Source organism: Grampus griseus, assembly GCF_964374135.1.
Source record: "Grampus griseus genome assembly, chromosome: 4".
Taxonomy (NCBI): domain Eukaryota; kingdom Metazoa; phylum Chordata; class Mammalia; order Artiodactyla; family Delphinidae; genus Grampus; species Grampus griseus.
In genome coordinates this window covers 2,403,699-2,420,636 of record NC_138997.1, presented here as the reverse complement: position 1 = coordinate 2,420,636, position 16,938 = coordinate 2,403,699, and the positions used below count along the sequence as shown (strand labels likewise).

The 16,938-nt window shown below is 38.1% G+C and overlaps 1 protein-coding gene across 1 annotated transcript in view; it reads right to left on the bottom strand.

Moving 5' to 3' along the window:
* Window positions 1-1,049: 1,049 nt before the first annotated feature.
* The window catches only part of TMEM144 (transmembrane protein 144), a 48,894-nt gene continuing 33,005 nt past the window's right edge, over window positions 1,050-16,938 (bottom strand). The window contains exons 10-13 of the mRNA XM_082653579.1: window positions 15,183-15,302; window positions 13,072-13,169; window positions 8,600-8,653; window positions 1,050-3,109 (exon numbers count right to left, since the gene is read on the bottom strand). Coding sequence (XP_082509705.1) covers window positions 3,026-3,109; window positions 8,600-8,653; window positions 13,072-13,169; window positions 15,183-15,302 — 356 coding nt within the window. The 3' untranslated portion in view covers window positions 1,050-3,025. The remainder of the gene's footprint in view (window positions 3,110-8,599; window positions 8,654-13,071; window positions 13,170-15,182; window positions 15,303-16,938) is intronic.

Below are 16,938 nucleotides of genomic sequence, written 5' to 3'. Positions count from 1 at the left end.
TTCTTTGACACATATTAAAGAACACATAGATGAATTCATTGCCATAAAAATTAGAGTATTACAGGTAATGCTCAAGGTCACCTTGACCTAGTGTCACCATTTTATTCTCACTATTATGAGTTCGGTACATACGTTTTTCTAATATGTTGCATACATATGGATTCACAGAAAATGTACATAGTTCTTTGATTTTTAAAAATTTATTTAAATGGTATCACACCGTGCACCCATCTCTACAACTCACCTTTTTTGACTCAATGTGTTTTTCAGAAGCTCTCCCAATAGTGATACATGCAAGGCTAGTAGGTAGCAACTCTATAAGCACAAATAAATCAGTGTAACAGGACTAAAAGGAGGTTTGGTAGCTCAGGGGAAAGTCTGTACTATTAATTCTTTAAAACTCGTTAGGGATTTTTGGTAATCAGGCATTTTTCTTCTGATAGTAGAAAATTACCACAATCTGGAAGCCAGCTTCATTGGGGGCTATGCCCTCCTAAGGTACTGCCCTCTGAACGCAGAGACAGAGAGCCAAGCCACAAGGAATGCATACACAAGAATCTGACCACACTAGACAAGGAAAAAGGAAACCCCCAAACTTTAAGAACCGTGGGCATTAACTTCCTAAGGTAAGCGAAGGGAATGGAGATTTGGAAATTGCCCATTTAGACTAACCTCTACATAAAAAGTTGTTTGTTTGGTAAGCATTTTGAAAAAGCTTGTTCTCTCCCACACTACTGTCCTAACATTATAGGCACTATCTGGTAGCAGAAACTGTGGAGTGGTAATAAGATTTTTTTTTTTGCATTTTTCCTCTGCAATTGCTTTACTTCACATTTAAAATTTTGCATACAAACTGGCAACCTCAGCTAAAGAATAATTCAATGCCATTAATATAAAATTTTAAAATATATTTAAACAAGAAAAATAGCTTCGTATCATGTCAGTTGATTCAAAGATATCAACACTTTAGGTTAAAATGAATTTTTGGAAGATGTTACAATCAAATATTTATTCATATTCACATTTCAACAATTAAACAGGGACTCCAGGATCATTTTTAAATTGAGCTCTTACAGAGGCATAAGGAGTTGTTTGAGTGTGGATGGTGGTGAGAGGAGTAGCTCTTACAAAGTATTCTCCAATCTACAGACACAGGCTTTCTTTCTCAAACAAGACATATGACAATAGCTAAGAATTAGAGGGACTTCCCTGGTGGCACAGTGGTTAGGAATCTGCCTGCCAGTGCAGGGGACACGGGTTCAAGCCCTGGCCCAGGAAGATCCCACATGCCGCGGAGCAACTAAGCCCGTGTGCCACAACTACTGAGCCCTCGCTCTAGAGCCCGCGAGCCACAGCTACTGAGCCCGCGTGCCTAGAGCCTGTGCTCCGCAACAAGAGAAGCCACCGCAATAAGAAGCCTGTGCACCGCAATGAATAGTAGCCCCCGCTTGCCGCAACTAGAGAAAAGCCCGCGCAGCAGCGAAGACCCAGTGCGGCCAAAAGTGAATTAAAAAAAAGAATTATATATTTGCCAAGCACCAGACACTCATGAAAATACTTCACAGATTTTCACTAATTTGAACATCCCAGTAACCATGTGAGATGGATGTTACCCTTATCTCCAGTTTACAGATGGGGAATCTGATACAGGGGGTGCAGGACCTTTATCCAAAGTCACACAATTAAGATGAAGCAGAGGCGGGATTTGAACCCATACAGATTAGCTAGGGAGTCACACACCTTCTGCCTGTCCTAGCAACAAAGTAAAGTGCTTCTAGGAGAGGGAGTGGGTGAAATTGACACAGCACTCTTCCAGGTTTTTTTTTTTTTTTGTGGTACGCGGGCCTCTCACTGTTGTGGCCTCTCCCGTTGCGGAGCACAGGCTCCGGACGCGCAGGCTCAGCGGCCATGGCTCACGGGCCCAGCCGCTCCGCGGCACATGGGATCTTCCCGGACCGAGGCACGAACCCGTGTCCCCTGCATCGGCAGGCGGACTCTCAACCACTGCGCCACCAGGGTAGCCCTCTTCCAGGTTTTTTAATTCGACTATTTTGACAGTTTGGGAACCACGGTGATAAACATTGTACTAGCAGTTCCATTTCAGTTTTCTTAAAGAACACTATCATTTTCTGTGATTTTCTTTTACCTGGTGGAAACCGCCAGTTAAAACAGGAAGAAAGCCACCGGTTACAAGAGGGATTTTAGAAAAGTATATTTCAGAAAAAAAAATTAAATTGTACATCTAAAGGAGTGTGTTGGTCCCTTAAAATTCTCACTCCCATAAGCTAGACTCTCACTTCACCAATTCTAGAATCTCCCCCCAATTTGGAGTAGTACATACATATATGCATGTGTATTCATGTGTGTACTTGTTTATGTATGTATATGTGTTACACACATTCTCAACGGTGGAAGTTTTTGTTCTCTGAGGATGGATTTTATCTGGAGATAATCAAAAGGCACTTTGAGCTAAGTCAGGTGGGTGATGGAGAACTGGGCAACATTCATTTGAGGTTAAAATAAGTCTGGGCTAAAAATAATGAAATGGCCCTTTTCACATTCTGTTACCAACTCTGACATTTACTTTTTCTCGCAAAGGCCCCAGATATCTTTGGATTCTAATTCCACTATAAGTCTTCTTCCCACTCCTTCCCAAATATTTTTATGCCTCTCTTCACTAATGAGGTTCATATGTTGGAAATTTGGACATGTACCAAGTTCTTTGTATACGAAATCCACACGGTTTTCTAGATTATGCACCAGTAAGTACATATTGTCGTTAAAGCAGCATCCTTGGATGTAATGCTTCATAAATAGTTCATTAGAAGAATTTCTCATTTTTATGCTCGACTGAAAGTGTTTTCCTTCATTCTCACATTTGTGGGGGAAAAATATCATTTACCCTAATCCGGGATGGTTGGAGATCCATTTGCTGTATGAACATGAACCTTGTTCTCAGCACAGTCTCTGTGTCCAGGAGAGATGTGTTCTCAAGCACTGCTGCCATCTGCTGGCCTTGTGGTTGTTAGATTTTAGAAAAAGCTGTGCATAAGGCTCCAGCCAAGATGATGCAAAATGCAAGTATCATCAGCAGGTAGTTTTGTCGACCCTAAGTAATAAAAATGAATAACTGTCATTAAGAAAACCTGAACCAAATATGCAAAAAGCACAGACTCTCAACATTGCTGTGGACCTTAGTAACCATCTGGTCTACCTCCTGTATGTTTTTTGCTACCCCCTCTGCCTGATCTTCCTGACTCTCTGGAAACCCCACAGATCCTCCATCCTTTAACCGTTCAGTAAACACATGTGCGCTCCCACTATGCATCCACACTTGCTGGGGTTAAAACGGTGAACAAAAACGTGCCCCTATTCAGTTACTCACATAATATGGGAGACAGAAATGAATAAAATCATTACAGAAAGGCTTGTTAAAAGACAGAGAGAGGCTAATAAGCAAACGCCCAAGGCTGTTTGTGTGTTACCAAGGAATCTTAAGGTGGGAGGTTTGAGGTTGAGTTGAGCTTCTAAGTATCAATGAACTGAATAGGGAAGGAGGGCAGCTGGTAGAGATCCTGGGTGGAAGGAATGTGTGTTTAGAGCTCTGCTGCAAGAGAAACATGGTACTCGCCAGGGATTAAGAGAAGGTCCAAGAGGCTACAGCCGTGAGTTAGGTGGAGCTCGATGAGGTTGGAAGCTATGGGCCTGAGCACACAGGCATCTCAGAGGCCATGCTCTACTTTTGGTTTTATTTTTCCAAGCAGTGGGAAAACATCGGAGGAATGGGCAGAGCTGGGTGTGGCGAAAAGATGGGATTTGCATTTTGTAAAGCCCACGCTTTTGCAGATGGTGAACAGATTGGAGGGAGCCAGGAGGGATGCAAGGGGACCAATGAGAAGGTGATTGCAGTCCTCCTGGGCGGAAACAATGCAGTGAAGACGGAGAGACAGAGACCAGTCTAAAGGGCAAGGGAAAAACAGAGATGGAGCTTACTCGCCCAGCTATGTTGTCTTAAAGATGGAAGCACGGAGGACCACTTCCCACTGCAGCCAGTCCCTCTGTACCTTAACAAAGAAATACCGTCTTGTGCGCAGTAGAAATATTGTATTTCTCATAAGTCCAATCTCTAGGGGTACGGATAGATCAATTCTAATCTCTCTTCCACAAGATAAACCCTCAAACATTGAAAAATAAATGTCTTTTATCCCTGAAGCATCTTTTTCCCTGGTCAGTATTTTAGCTCCTTTGACTATCTTTCAAATGGAACGGTTTCAAGCTCCCGCACGGTCCTGGATGTCTCCTTCTGAATGATTGCCAGTCTGTCTATATAGCTCTTTAAATATAGACCCAATACTCTGAGGCAAGTAATATAGGGTCTCAATTACACTGAGATCTCCTGATAGTCAAATCATATGATACTATTACCAGCTTTTTTTTAAGATTAATGACAATTAATATATAGTCAAAAAGGTATATCCCCTTTTTTTTCATCTTAATAAACAGTTGGGTTAAAGTGGGTGATTTTGCGTCTGTTTGATGACCACAGTGGTCTTTGCAAGTTGGGTTGGGCTGGTTGAATTACCTGATTCACTGTCAGCACCAACCCTACCAGAAGTCACTCTAATTCAAGCTCTACAAGTGAAAGACAGCACAAATCCTCGCCAGGCACAGGGCAGCCTATTTACACACACACACACACACACACACACACACACACACACACACACACTCCTGCACGAAGGCGTTAAGGGTCCCTGACATCTTTTTCTTAGTCTTAAAGATTGCAGCCTTTGCCTAGATGCCAGTATTGGTGCAGAGTGGGCGCTCAATAAATATTTGTTCAAAGAATCAATACACTCGGGCAATTTCCAAATGTGCTTTGTAAATTAGCCAATTGATGCAATCACTGAAATAAAGAACAATATATGGGGCCTCACTTATCAGCACTTTACCACCTAATTATGTGAACACCTCATAAGCTCTCTATTTTATTGTCTATGTAGACAGAAGAACAATGTCCTTAGGGGGTAAAATTTTTTCCCTTTTAAGGTTAAGAATCTGTCCAAACTGCCTAGTGTCCTAGATAAAAAGACTGATTATATTTGGGCAAAATAGTTTTCCTTTGTCAAAGGTGAATGTTGACTCTTAGAAAGATCATGCTAACATTCCTTCCCGAAGCAAAGAAAAGTGTTTAACTTGGATTTCTGAGACAGCTACTAAAATGACAAATCATCTCATTCTTTATCTGGGCGTTGCTATGGACCTGTAAATTGCTGTGGTAACAATCCCCTACATTGGGATTTCTGTGGACACACTGACTAAAATGTGTTGCTAAAAATATGATGTCTGTCTAGTTTACAATAGCTAAATATAAGATTCTAAAACAACCTTCCCAAAGAAGAACAGATATCAGATATAAAAGAAGGTCTCAAGGGCAAAGCGGACAAACAGAGCACTGATGTCATTAAAATGAAATAAAATCGTTAAACTCTTTCACTCAAAAAGGGCTTGGATCTCCCATTAAGTCCTTATTGCTCCAGGCTGTAGACTTTTAAATACGTGTCTTTGAGGACTGCTTCAAGACATAGCTGATAGGACCTATGAGTCATAAAGGTAACCGTCTTGGTTTTGTTTTGCTCTACGGTTTTATCTTCTTTTTAAGAAAAATAATTTAAAAAATTCAGATAGGATTTTGGTATCACTGTCTAGTTGATAACTCTTTGTTAAACTCGTTGGCATGGGAAGTATTTAAAACTTTCCTTTAAAGTTGCTGTCAAGAGGCAACTCAGTATCTGCATTGAACAAGTATCGCTGGACACACCTTAAGTTCTGTTTGTAGACAGATTTGTAAGGCTTTTTAAACTAGAGTTAAGAGGTCAGCAAAACTCGCTGTGCTTTCAGCTTTGCCCTCTCTCTATTTTTACTTACATACTTGGCCAAACTTTTGCACTCACTCTCAAATCTGCAGATCAAACACACTGGGATTTTATCTGAATTACACTGAATGTAATTGGGGGTGCTGCCTAAACCACAGTGAGCCGTCCCATCAGGGACATATGAGTCTCCTATTTGCTCTGATAGTCTTTTATGTTTTGTAGTAAACTTCTGCAGTAGAGGAAAAGATTTTATAAATCCAGCACGTTTCTTGTTAATTATTTTCTTTTATTTTTATAATTTTTTGTAGGTATTAATAGCATTTATTTTCCTCTTTTTAATTGGTTCTTGGTGACATATTGGAAAGCTATTGATTGAATATTTATCCTATATTTCAGTGCCTTAGTAAATGATCTTATTGGGTCTCAAGATTTTCAGCTGATACTCTTAAATTTTTAAAGAAGAGAATGTTATATGCAAATGACAATTTTCTCTCCTCTATCTAGTCCTCTTATTTCTTAATTTTATCTTATCACACTGGCCAGGATCTCCAGAAAATACTGAATAATAGCAATGATGGAGAATCTATGACTTCCAACTTACAGAGAACTCTTATTTTTTTCAGTTCTATTGAGATAGAATTGACAGAGAACTCTTATGTTTCACCTTAGTTACATATTTGCTATTGTTTTTTGATAGACATCTTGTATCAACTAAAGCTTCCTCCTATTTGTAAGAGGTTTCTACTATTGTAAGAGGTTGTTTTCTTAATTAAAAACTGGTTTTTAATTTTAGTAAGTGCCTTTTGAATATATATTGTCACAGAGTTTCTTTCTGTTTATCTAATAGTATAATAAATTACATTAATTAACTTGCATATTATGAACCATCCTCGCATTCCTGAATTAAACCCTACTTGCTCATGTTTTATCATTTTTCAAAGTTCCTCCTCTATTTGGCCTGAGCTGATTTTTTAAGAGGTGTCTTAAAAAAACATTTCTTTGAATGTGCTTAGTGTCTTTTTAGAGGACTCTGAAGAATTAACACGAGGCCCAATGGTTAGGGATTCTCTCTCTCAAGGGAGTTCTTGTATCTAGGGAAGAAGACTTTAAATTCAGTATCATTATTACTGTGGTAGTGACTAAAATAATTTTTAAATGCTTCATAATAAATCTATTCTTAGTTTGTGCTTATTTATATCTATAGTTGTAAATAAGCTATGGTTACTTACTTGTTCTTTTCTAAGGCTTCAGAGTGTTATGCTGGATAATACCCAATTCTATAGAAATCGTTATCCTTCACGAGGCAGATGAAATATTGGCAAAGAGATTTACAGCATGCCTTAGGCATAGAATTACTTTCTGTGGAAAGCAACCCTAACTAAAATAAGTAAGAACCATGTGCACAAAAGTAACTTATGGGTCTATAAATGTTTTAAATTGTCTTGTAAATTTAAAAACACAAAAATTAAGACCATGATCCAAATACCTTCTAAACAAATTTGTTACTTCTTCAATCTGAAAATCTTACTTGTATTAACATCTTATGGCTTTCTAAGTCAAAACATTTCATTTGGAATGAATGAAATGATGTTTTAAATGTAAAGCTGAATAATCATTTTAAGAATTATCCAGTGACATGTTCACTTTATGGCTCCCAGAGATTAGCAACATCAGATCTTCTTAGAAATAGGAATTATTTGCTGCTTATTAAGACAAAAAGTATTATATCTATGATGCCTTGACAGTGTCTCTAGTTTATATATTTTTTTAGTAAAAACTATTACAAAATACTACTCAGATAGATTGCTCAACTGAAGACTTTTTCCACAAATAAAGGTAAAGGGGAAAAATCCTAAAACAATTTTTAATGAGAATACACACACACATCCTAGAACTATTTGATAAATGCAATTTTAAGTCCACACCATTGGGGGCTTCCCTGTTGGTGCAATGGTTAGGAATCCACCTGCCAGTGCGGGGGACATGGGTTCAAGCCCTGGTCCAGGAAGATCCCACATGCCACGGAGCAACTAAGCCCATGCGCCACAACTACTGAGCTCCCGTTCCACAACTACTGAAGCCTGTGCACCTAGAGCCTGTGCTCCACAACAAAAGAAGCCACCACAATGAGAAGCCCACACACCACAACGAAGAGTAGCCCCCGCTTGCCACAACTAGAGAAAGCCTGCGTACAGCAGCAAAGACCCAGCACAGCCAAATAAATTAAAAAAAAAAAAAATGTCAGCACCATTTACACTCGAGGGAAGAGGTAGTTGTCACCTATTACCACACTGTTTTCCTGTAAAGCTTGTGGTTGGATATGGAAGACCTTGGGAGGCATGAGAGCCAACAGAAAATCTATTCCCAAATTCCATTTGCCTCAGGGATATTTTAATCTTTGGGATAAAAAATATTTCATCTTGTTTATCTACCATATTTTACAGTAGATAAAATTTCCCCTCTATCATATTTTATTGGATTATTTAACCAAAATCTCTTACAGGAAAATAAAGTCAACTAAAGCATTTTTCCCTGAAGTTGGGGTGGAGAAAAACATGTTCATAATAATTGTCACATCATTAATATCTTCTTTCCTAGTTAGAGATGATAGCACTTTGAACATCTGACCTGTCAAATTCATTCATGTTGCATGCAATTTTCCGAAAATAACACATAGTATTAAATACCCTTCTCAACTGGACCTGCACCTTTCGTGTACATACCTGTATTTCCTTAAACATGAAGACACCCCACATTGCAGCTATAAATCCTGGACCCTTAAAAAAAAATAAGAACTTTATTTAAATTGGTTATTTTTCTGTGACTGTACTCTACACAAATACAGTAAGGTGAAGAGCTGATCTGACACTTTCCTCAAATAAACTTCTATTGTAAAAATATAACAATATTGTCAGGAAAAAATTTCATAATCTCAATCTGAGTTCACCATTGAGTTAAACTAAGTAGCGTTAGGTGAAAAAATGAAGACTTTTTTCCTTTTTTTTCTCTATGGTTTTCATTTTTATTATTTTGATGATGCTATAATATTTTATGCCATACAATGTGTTTCTTTAATGTAATTTATAATAAAATATTTTAATAAGCAAATAGTTTATTTTTTCTAGTGAACTAGTTCCTTAGGATTCTAGAAATGGGCTTAAGAGGAAAACGTGTATGAATAAACTTATAACTTCCTTTGGCATTAGATAATATCATAACTAAAGAAATTTTAGTGTGTTCTTTTGGACCTGAAAAATAATGTGCATATGGGAGCAGCATGGACTTTAAGGTTCTCTTTAGCTGATATTACTGCACAGTAATCAGCTATGTCTCACATTATGCTCTAGTGATTGCTGCAGATAGTATTATGGGAAGATGGGAAAACCGTGTAAGGAAAAATAAACAACAGGTTAGTGAGCAGGAGACAAAGACAGGAATGAGATAATACAGCACAAAAGAGAAGAAATGAGATGGAAAAAGGAAGATTCTGAAAACTGAAATAGCTGAAAACTTGAAGCTATTAAAGTTTATTAATTTTTTTCACTGAGAAAGGAAAACACTGGAATTTAGATTAATTGCAGTCTTTGTGTAGAAGGTGTACTGTATCAGCATTTTGACGATTCCTTTTCAAACCCTGCACACGCTCTGGAAGAGTTTCAAATAAACAATCCCAGCCTGTTTTCCCCTCCACCACTCCAACTGTCTACATGACTGGTTCAGCAAAGCTGGACTCCACTGCTGGCAGGTGAGCAAAGCAATAGGAACACACTACTCTCTGTTTATTGGGATCTGGAAAAGTCAAGATCAAAAGAGCCAGAGAAATAGGTCAAAGGAACTGTCTTCTACCAATGACGTATGGTCCTAAGCCTCAAAATCCAAACCGAACAAGAAGCACCTGGGCCCTTTCGCAGATTCATAGTGACCTGGGGCAGGATGGGAGGAAATGATAGAATAGGGTGTAAATATTAATGCTGTCATGACAGTCACTCAAGAATTTTATCCTCTTTAATCCCTTCAGAGTACGTGGGAGAAGACAATACCAAGAGGTACCAAGCAGAAGTCTAAGTGTGCGTGGACCCTGGTTTGGCAAAGGACGGTCAACGGAGAAGGGCATCTTAAATAAGAGTCACAGCTGTCCTGGCACTGGGATTGCGTAGTTTTCTATCGTAAACGAGTACAAATTACACATTTATAAGTCAGCCTTGGAAAAGAAGGTGAGCGTGAGCCATCTGGAGAGGCTCCACCTTCCTGAGAAGCTGATTCGGCCGTTCAATTCCTTGAGGAAGACCGGGACCACAGGTACCCAGCCTGCTGTCCTGCTACGTGGGCTGTTCTCCTTCCTTTCTCTTTTCCTTTTCTTTTTTTCTTTTTAATGGAATATTTGCCAATAAACAATGTAGATGCTGCTTTCAAGGAACTCTCAGTCTAGTCACCAATGGGTCCTAAGAATGGAAATACATGTCCTAGGGTAAAAGGGTATGCTGCTGGGACTTGAAAAATGCACTCTTGATGAAACAAGACTGACCGTATTCAGAATTGTTAAAGCTGGGTGATGGGTATCTTTGAAATTTTCCAGCAAAAAAAGTTAAAATTAAAACCAGTCTAGCTCTACCATGAAAATAAAATGAAGAAGAAGGTAAGATCCTGAAGGGCAGGGCCGAATCTTTTCTGCATACAGATAAGGCTGTCTTTGAACTAATGACAGTGAAACCAAGCAAGAGCCCAGTAGCAATAAAGACCTAGGCCCTCACCTCCCGGAAATACCTGTCCCTCCTGGAAACAATCCTCAGGGGCCAGAGGAAGCCACACGTGGTGGGTGAGACGCCTGCTTTCATCACAGTGTTTGAGAATCACGCTTCTGATGGGCGAGTCTCCAAATGCCACAGTGACCACTTCCACTGGCCCTTTGCCTACACCCCACCTGCCGTAGCCGTTTATTTCCACTGAATTGGGCTTTACTGTCTTGTGCGAAGTCTTTACCATAACTTAATACAAGAAACAGGAGGAGGAAAACCATATCTCTATCTACTATAAAATTTTTGTGAAGAATATTATTTATTATTGTTCCACGTCCCCTGTATAAGGCTCCATAGGATAAATTCTATTAAGAATTTAGTGTTTAAAAAACAAAAGCGAACAAAATATTAGTGTTAGAAAATAACTGGTCTTTTCTGAGGAAATAATGTTACCAGTTAAAAAGAATTAGTTATCACATTGTCTCACTCCCTTTTGCAAGCAAAAGTAAAACAGTGTTTAATCACATAACTATTTACTCTCTGTGTTATTTGCTGACTTTCTCACTTGTATCATAGTTTTCATTTTCTATTTGTATTTCTGTTTGTCTTGTGTGGCTTAATTCTATCTGTGTATTTTATACAAAAAGTTGCTTAAATTTGATGTGATTAATGACTGCATCTATTTTAATGTGTCATTCCTCCTTATGTAGTGGGATATGACTGTCAAATAACATTTGCATCCCTAGTCGAGGTGCATATCATACTGTATACTTTGCTCTACAAATTTACTTTTAAGCATTTCACTGGTAAGTGATATATCCCATTGCCCATTACATTTTCCTGTTATATGGTCACTTCTAGCATTAAATATCTTTGAAATAATGAGAAACAAACCCTTTCTGTGAAAAAATTTGGGTCTTTCGCCATTCCAATGATGAGGACTTAAACTTAAAAATATTCCTCATAGGGCTTCCCTGGTGGCACAGTGGTTGAGAGTCCGCCTGCCGATGCAGGGGACGCAGGTTCGTGCCCCTGTCTGGGAAGATCCCACATGCCGCGGAGCTGCTGGGCCCGTGAGCCACGGCGGCTGAGCCTGCGCGTCCGGAGCCTGTGCTGCGCAACGGGAGAGGCCAGAACGGTGAGAGGCCCGCGTACCGCAAAAAAAAAAAAAAAAAAAAAAAATATATATATATATATTCCTTATAACTTGCTCAATGTTGATAACATTTTCCCGCAATAGAAATTAAGAATGTCAAAATGTGAGCCCTTTAAATTAAAAAAAACCTAACCTATTAAAATAGTTCACTTTAGTGTACCACTAAATTCAAATAAAAAATAAAGCCAACAGTTTTATGAACACAGAACTGTCAAAATATGCTGTTTGAAACCCAGAATTTAAATTAAAATTTAAGGATGTTTCAAACTTTTATGGAATTGTATTTTAGACCAGACGACGTGTTTGAAAAGATCAGTTTTGTAGGCTTGCACAGGTGTGCTGCTAAAATGTTTTAGGCAAATTTTGTTTATGATGATGATTTAGGAAGCAGGGAGGCAGGTAAACAACTTAACAATCTAAGATACTAGAGTAGAAATAAGAGCTCAACGTTAAAGCAATTAATTCGTGTGTGTGTGTGTGTGTGTGTGTGTGTGTGTGTGTGTGTGTGTGTGTGTCTCGGTCCTAGTACCATAAGGAACCTGAAACATTCTAAATTGGATTCTATACTAAAGGCAAAATGTAGTCCTGCATGCAAGAAACTCTCTCCTGAGAAACCCTGAGATGTCCACGTAGCCATGTTCTTTCAGACGACTCTGTCAGCTATTGCCTCAATTTTCTCATCTTCAAAATGGGCGCAAGCCTGACAATACCTGTCCTGCCTATGTCAAAAGAAACATTTTTGTTTTTCTGTTACCTATGTGCTACATGATTGGCACCTAAAAACATCAGATGAAGCAAACTGCATTACGAATGCATGATAAATGCTACCATCCAGAGACAATACTTTGCTTCAGCACTTCCTGAAAGCCTTCCTTAAAATATTGACGGGCCCTATGAACAGGGGCCGAAATACTTTCTGTCTCACACGGCTGTCATGAGATTCAAGTGTGATAATACACACAAAAGCATTTTTTACATCTATAAACTGTTATATAGAGATGAATATTGTTATCAGTAGCAAATTACAATGTATCCCAAACGAAATTAGGTAAAACGTCCGAACAAAAACTGCAAGGTTATCAAAGATTAACAAACCTGCTAAAATGAGGTTAGCAATATTCCCTTAGAGATCAAGGACATGAGATTAGAGGGTATCAGTTTATCTACATGAATCTGTTATACTAATTATACTCCTGAAAAATTAAACTCCATGACAGGCTTCAGTGATTCACTAAGAATGCTTGAGAAAAATGAGATTTACGTTTGAAAAACAAAAATTCGGAAAAGCAGTTCAGCTACTTACAGCAGTGATGATTGGAAAACTGACCACAGCGCTGAGGGAGTGGTTCGCTACGAACCAACAGCAGGTAGCAATGGCCCAGAGTATTCCAGACAGGAATCCTGAAACACACACACACCACACGTTTACCAACCACCTCCCCTCCTGAAAAATCCACACTCCAGGTAGAGCGGGAATGTTAAAGTGCTCAGATCAACACACTCCTATCAACACTGACGGCCAACATGGGTTTTTTAGCCATGTTTTGGGACCATTTTGGAAACCAAATGATTTCTCTTTTCTTGACTGCTGTGGGTATAAAGATCACCTTTTACCTTATTGACATGAAATCAAGTACCCAAAATAGTAGTTGAGGTAAAGATTGGGTAGTGGAGGGGGACCCAGGGAAGACACTGGGTCTGAACATATTCTGCAAACACCATTTACTCTAAACCATGACCATAAGAATCTGTGAAATTCAGAATGATGCTTAGCTAAGGGGAAAAAGACTCCTAGAATTTGAATAAAAATAGCAGCTAAAAGTTTTGATACTTTAGCTAGGCATTCAGTAAATATTTACCATTTTCTAAAATGGTATAGTGGTACCGTGGCACACTTTGTCTTCAATGAATTAGGCACTCAAAGTGAATCTCTGACATATGCTTTAGTTTGTTCTTTAAAAGACTTTACTTGTGGACCTATATTCCAGATTGAATTATAGCAAACTTTTAAATAAGTGAGAAATTATAATTTCTCATTATATTTATAATACATATAATTTCTCATTATATATATGTGTGTGTGTATGTATATATATGCACACACACAGATATATTACCATCAATGCCTTGTGGATTAAATTCAAAAGCATGTACATTTAACATGCCATTTTTAAGCTCAAAAATAATTTCTCCTAACTTTTTGGAGAAAATGTTTTCCCTAGTGACAATATAAAAAATATGTGAAATTCAAGATGATGCTTAGCTAAGGGGGGAAAAAAACCCTCCTGGAATTTGAATAAAAATAGCAGCTAAAATTTTCAGGATACTTTAGCTAGACATTCAGTAAATATCCTACCATTTTCTATAACGGTATAGTGGTACCGTGGCACACTTTGGCTTAAATGAATCAGGCACTCAAAGTGAATCTCGGACATATGCTTTATTTTGTTCTTTAAAAAATTTTACTGGTGGATCTATATTCCATATCGAATTACAGCAAACTCTTAAATAAGTGAGAAATTATAACTTTTCATTATATATACACTTTTTTTTTTTACCAATGCCTAACTGATTAAATCCAAAAGCATGTGCATTTAACATAACTTTTTTAAACTTTAAAATAATTTCCCCTAAATTTTTGGAGAAAATGTTTATTTTCCCAAGTGACTGGAGATTCATATTTGTTGACACTTTAAAAATATATACAGGACTTCCCTGGTGGTGCAGTGGTTAAGAATTCACCTGCCAATGCAGGGGGCATGGGTTTAATCCCTGGTCCAGGAAGATCCCACAAGCTGTGGAGCAACTAAGCCTGTGCGCCACAACTACTGAGCCCACGAGCCACAACTACTGAAGCCCACGTGCCTAGAACCTGTGCTCTGCAACAAGAAAAGTCACCAAAATGAGAAGCCCATGCATCTCAATGAAGAGTAGCCCCCGATCACTGCAAAGAGAGAGAGCCCGAGGGCAGCATCAAAGTCCCAACACAGCCATAAATAAATAAATAGATAGATAGATAGATAAATAAAAATATAGAGAGAGCCCCAGGACTCTGGCTCTCAATATACATCCTTAGTTGGTGAAGAAGAAATACTAAAGTCTGATACTCAATACACAAGATGTTTCAGCACAGGAAACAATCTTAGATTCATTGTTCAAGTTCTAGGTTCTGTAATAATGACTTGGCATTTCAAACCCAGTTTCATGTTTTTTAAATCCTTCATATTTGGCGGTGAACTGGGCCAAAGTCACTGAGGGAATGAACACGTACGCACACAGACACACAAAAACGGACTCACACAGAGAATGGCTTGGTTTCCAGAAGACGATTATTCAAGCTAAATGAATAGGGCATGATACTTTCACTGATTTACTTCACAGAGTAAGAAGAGTTTCTGTCGTTAATATTCTTACCTGGCAAGACTGCTTTGGGATATAGTTTAGGATTATTTTTCATGGCTATACAGTAGGCCAGAAAGTAGACTGTACTTGCAAGGAAGATGCCACTGAAGTGTGCAAAAACGTAGTCTAAATCTGGAAATACAGGTTAGAAAACTCTCAAGCATATCAGTTTAGTCATTTCAAATACATCTAGAGTCCTAAGAATAAAACGAACTCACTCAAATCAACTTTAAATGTAAAGGAAGCATTAATTCTCTTTTATCATCTACATGTTATTTATACAGAATTTTAATTAACATATTTAAAATAGTAAGAAGTTAGTTACTATAATCAAATCTAAAAGACTGGCTTTTATGATTATCTTGGAAAGCTAAATAAGAAACAACAAACATTATGTGACTATAACGTTCATATCTCCTTTTTTATTTTTTTTTACATCTTTATTGGAGTATAATTGCTTTACAATGGTGTGTTAGTTTCTGCTTTATAACAAAGAACATATTTCCTTTTTTAAGAATCGGTATCAGACCTAATTTTACTGATGGCTATAGCCATTGTAGCAAATCTCCAAGTAGACTGTAGTTGGGGGATGGTGTGTAAAAAAATTTTAGAAGTGCTCATTTTTTATGGTGTATTGATCAATCTGGAGACAAGCTTCCAGGCTGCAGATGGCAGCCACCCAGGCAGCTATACAGAAGGACATTCAGGAAGTTATTCCAAAGAGGATTTTATTTGTTTTCTATAAACCTAATTACACGGGGGAGTTAATAACACAGATGGTGGCCCAATATCTGAGAAATCCAACTCCACTGACTATTTAAAGCAGAGGGTCCTTTGGCCAAACAGATGGGTGTAATGCAGGTTCTTGACTGGGAAGGTCACACTGGGCTCGATGTCTCAACTAAATTTGGAGAAAGATGAGTGGCCCTGTTTAGCCAGAAAATCTTGAAAGTCAAAGGGTTTGTCTCTTCTTCTATAGTCTTAAATCCTACTTCTGAGTCATATCACAACACATCTACCCAAAGACCACCAGAAAAGGCAGCGTAATCTAGTGATTAAAACACTGACAACCTGGTGGGACTCATCAATCCACCACTTGTTAACTTGGAGACTTGGGTAAGTTACCTACTCTCTCTCTGTCTTAATTTTCTCAATTGTAAAACCGGAATAATAATGGTATCCAACCAGTAGGGTTGCTAGGAGGGTCCCTTGAGTTATTACTGTAACTAGAACAGTGCCCAGCACAGAGCATATACCATTTATGTGACTGTTAAATAAGTGACATTAAAAAAATATGCCCCCTTGAATTATTTTTGAATAAATTGGAATAAAGTGTTATCTCTATCAGACGACATCTGAGTTGTCATAAGAAAGATCCCTAAGAACTGATTGTACTATTTATGGGAAGAGATTGTTGAGGACATTGTTTATTATGTCCCAGTACCAAGAACAACTGTACTCCTGAACAATTAGTTGTTTTTATCCTGTGTTTGCTGAATTCTGGGACTGATCTGATTCCCTTTGTGGCTGTAAGAAATCTTAGAGCCAAATGATGACTCATCACTAGCAAGTGTACAAGTGTAGCACAGTTTTTCGACTCATTCATGGCTCTTTTTTTTGTCACTCTTTTTTCCTTCTCTCTTAATTTATCCTATGCTATTCTACTTTTGTTAGTTTTTATCCTTTAAAATGAAAAGAATAAAAATACAAAAGGTATTTGTATAAAATCTTTAAAAAAAGACAGAAATTAATAAAAGTTTGAGTACTG